The sequence below is a fragment of the Mesoplodon bidens genome, assembly GCF_964165515.1.
Source record: "Mesoplodon bidens genome assembly, chromosome: 6".
Classification (NCBI taxonomy): domain Eukaryota; kingdom Metazoa; phylum Chordata; class Mammalia; order Artiodactyla; family Ziphiidae; genus Mesoplodon; species Mesoplodon bidens.
Window position 1 is genome coordinate 113,437,746 of NC_138162.1, and position 3,860 is coordinate 113,441,605.

General features: G+C 58.1%; 1 protein-coding gene across 1 annotated transcript; it reads left to right on the top strand.

The window, feature by feature from the left end:
- Positions 1 to 326: 326 nt before the first annotated feature.
- Positions 327 to 3,053, top strand: HAND2 (heart and neural crest derivatives expressed 2). Its single transcript, XM_081237757.1, has 2 exons — positions 327 to 915; positions 2,255 to 3,053. Exons 1-2 carry the CDS (start codon positions 361 to 363, stop codon positions 2,351 to 2,353), a joined length of 654 nt encoding a protein of 217 aa, XP_081093883.1. The 5' UTR covers positions 327 to 360; the 3' UTR covers positions 2,354 to 3,053.
- The last annotated feature ends 807 nt before the right edge of the window (positions 3,054 to 3,860 follow it).

The window sequence follows — 3,860 nt, forward strand, 5'->3', positions numbered from 1 at the left end:
GAGGACTGTGCCTGCCCGCAGACGCCCGGGAAGCAGAAGCCTGCGAGCGGGCCGTGGAGCGAGGCGGGAACCGGCGGCGGCGGCGGCGGCGGCCAGGGGCGCACGGTGCCGGGACCACCTCGCCGCGCCCTATGGGGAGCCGGCGGCCGCGGCGCTGCTGAGGCGGGCCCCGCGGGCCAGGCGGGGGGCCGGGGCCCGGGCTGCAGCAGCCCCCTCTGCGGCTGCCGGGCCGGCCGGGGCGCCCGGGGGCTGGGGGCTGGGGGGTGGGGGAGGCCGCCGAGCGCCGGAGCGGGGGCCCGGGCCGAGGGCGCGGCGGGACTGTGCGCACGCTGGGGCGCGTGGAGGGGCGCGGAGGGCGAGATGAGTCTGGTGGGGGGCTTCCCCCACCACCCGGTGGTGCACCATGAGGGCTATCCGTTCGCCGCCGCCGCCGCCGCAGCCGCCGCCGCAGCCGCCAGCCGCTGCAGCCACGAGGAGAACCCCTACTTCCATGGCTGGCTCATCGGCCACCCCGAGATGTCGCCCCCCGACTACAGCATGGCCCTGTCCTACAGCCCCGAGTACGCCAGCGGCGCCGCCGGCCTGGACCACTCCCATTACGGGGGGGTGCCGCCGGGCGCCGGGCCCCCGGGCCTGGGGGGGCCGCGCCCGGTGAAGCGCCGGGGCACCGCCAACCGCAAGGAGCGGCGCAGGACTCAGAGCATCAACAGCGCCTTCGCTGAACTGCGCGAGTGCATCCCCAACGTGCCCGCCGACACCAAACTCTCCAAGATCAAGACGCTGCGCCTGGCCACCAGCTACATCGCCTACCTCATGGACCTGCTGGCCAAGGACGACCAGAACGGCGAGGCGGAGGCCTTCAAGGCGGAGATCAAGAAGACAGATGTGAAAGAAGAGAAGAGGAAGAAGGAACTGGTCAGTACCAGGGGGCAGCGGGCAGTGGGGTACGAGGGACCGGTAATTCCGGTCTCTTTCCAGTTGGGCTGAGGAATGGCTCTCCGCGTCCTTTGGCTGCGTCTTGAGCCAAGGTTGCTTGCACCAGGTTCTGGTCGGGTTGGTTTACCGCAGAAGCGGAGGGGGTGGGGGAGGGTGTCAGCACGCGGAGGAGGTTAAGAGCGATGCTTCGCGCTGGTGATCTTACCCCCGGGTTATCGCCGCTTCCCCCGGCACTCAGGGCGGGCCTCGCGGACTCAGGGTCCGGCTTGATCTCCCGATCGCACTGGCCCGGACCCCTCATTCCCTGTCCTGTAGAGTCTTCATCTGGCCTGCAATGCGATCTTGCTTTCAGATATTTCTAAAATAAGTTGCTCAGAAGCGCTTGATCCCAATTATTTCGCTAGTGATCGCATTTCCCCCTCTTGAGAATGAGGCAGTCACTGATCCTAAGAATTTGATCCTTGTTCTGATTTCTGTGCCGGGAAGACGTCAAGGTAAACATAAAATAAGTACTTTTAACTTCAAAATGCAGCTTCTCTTTGGCAGTGAGACTAAAATGTGATTTCCCAGCTGAGTATACTTCACGGTATTTCTTGTTTTGTTTGCATGAGCCTGTTGTACATTTTAAGACAAACAGTAAATATTACCTTGGTCACTGGAATTGTTGTTAACAGTAACAGGAAATTATAACTGAAAATTAGTTTTCTCAAGTTCCTACCAGGTGCCCAGAGGGTAGTGGTGTTCAGAGCAGGGCTATGGCCACGAAGGGCCTGGAAAATTATCCCATTTGTCGAGGTTTTCTTCTTTGGGGCCTATGGCGCTTTAGTCGCTACACAGTCGAGAGATCCCGAGTAACCGGGGATTTCAGAGGCCTTGGAAGGAGAGGCACTGCCGAACCGAGCCGGAGGCCGAGCTGCATGCCGACAGGCCCAGGCCAAGGCGGGGGCACCTCACCCCATCTTCCCTAGAGCGCGGAGCTGGGGCTGCGATGACCCCCGCTCGCGCCCCTACATCTAGAGTTAGAGAGAAGGCCCCCGGTTCCTCCATAAACGACATGACAACGGGTGGTTGTTTATAAACCTGCCGATCGGGAGTTGAGCGCGGCCGGCGTCTGGAAGCCCGGGCGGGAGCTATGGCAGCGGCCAGCCTCCGTAGCTCTTCTGCCAGGGCTGGGACTTGAAAGCATCCCACACGTCATCCCTGGCTGGCTCTCTTACTCTCTCCTCTGGCCGGGAAAAGCGCGGGGGTGGCGTGGAACCGGGTCTCCTCTCTGATTCTCTCTTTCTCCTTTTCTCCCCCTCGCCTCCCCTCTGCCCAGAACGAAATCTTGAAAAGCACAGTAAGCAGCAACGACAAGAAAACCAAAGGCCGGACGGGCTGGCCGCAGCACGTCTGGGCCCTGGAGCTCAAGCAGTGAGGAGGAGGGAGAGGAAGAGGAGGAGGAGGAGAAGAAGGAGAAGAGGCGGAGGAGAGCGCGAGCCGGGCCCAGGAGCCGGATGCAGACCCAGGACTCCGGGCAAGCTCCGCGCGCTCCGCTCTGAGGACTTCCTGCATTTGGATCATCCGGTTTATTTATGTGCAATGTGCCTCCCTCTCTTTGCCCCCCTTCGAGGCATCCGCTCCCCACCTTCCCCTCCAAAAACAAAGTGGATATTTGAAGAAAAGCATTCCATATTTTAATATGAAGAGGACACTCCCGCGTGGTAAGGGATCCCGGCGTCTCGTAGATTCTCTGTTTGTGAATGTTTCCTCCTGGCTGTGTAGACACCAGCGGTGCCCTCTCCCCAACCCCCTCCAGATAAAGACAGCGGACAATAGTGTGTATGTGAAGTGTACCTTTAATACTTGGCCTTTGGATGTAAATATCCCTGGGGATTATAAAGTTTTATTTCAAAGCAGAAAACGGGGCCGCTAACATTTCCGTTGGGGGTCGGTATCTAGTGTTGCCATTTCACCTGTGGTGGTTCCCCATGTGAAGACGTTTCCAACAGCTACTTGTTCTGTGCACTTCCGTCCTCTAAAACTAAGTGGAATTTAATTAATAGTGAAGGTGTAAACGTTGTAAGTATTCAATAAACCACTGTGTGTGTTTTTTTTTACAAAACCCCAATCTTTTAATGGTGGATACCTCAAAAGAGTTTTGAAAACAAAACTGTTATACTTGTTTTCATTATATTTAAAATATTCAGAAGTAAACTAAATTATCATGATTGCCTCTAACTTTGTTTGATAGAGTCAGTGGTTCAGACCAGTCATCAACTTGAGCTCCCGGCCTCGCAGGGCTGGCGAGGAGGCCCTTTAAAGAGAAGTGTCCTTGGTGAAAATCCTGCCAAAGGGCCTGGGCGCCATCGAGTCCTGCCTCCCTTCCCTCTGTCCCTGGCCCCCAGGAGAGCACTGAGTGGGCTGTGGAAGGAGGGTCTGGCCGGAGAGGGGCCTGGGCGGTTTGCTCAGGAGGTGGAAAGGTGTCCTTCTTTTCCTGAAATCAACCAGATGCCATTGGGGGGGGGGGGGCTTCGGGTTTTGTTTGAGGGGCCATTTTCGGTTGAAGGCGTTTTGGGGACAAACCCACGCGTTATTGCAGCCGCAGGGACTAGTCTAGAGTTTTTAATTCAAAATATAGGGCTTTCATCCAAGAAAGGGGAGAAAAGACCAGGAGAAAGGAGGTTTTGGCTGGTCGTCTCGATGCGGGGGGGGGGGGTAGGTGGGGAGAAGGGGGACTGGTCTGAGCAGGCCGGAGGAGGGGGAGGCCCTTCGGGGGAAAAAAATCCGTGATTAGGTAACCAGGAATTCTACATCAAGTAAGAAATCGCGAACGCGACCGAGGATTTAAAGGGGGTGGGAGGGGTGGAGCGGGCGCTAGATTTACAAGGAGCTATAGGGAACTCAGTATTAACTGTGCGGTGTCTGAAGTCCTCCCGGCCGCA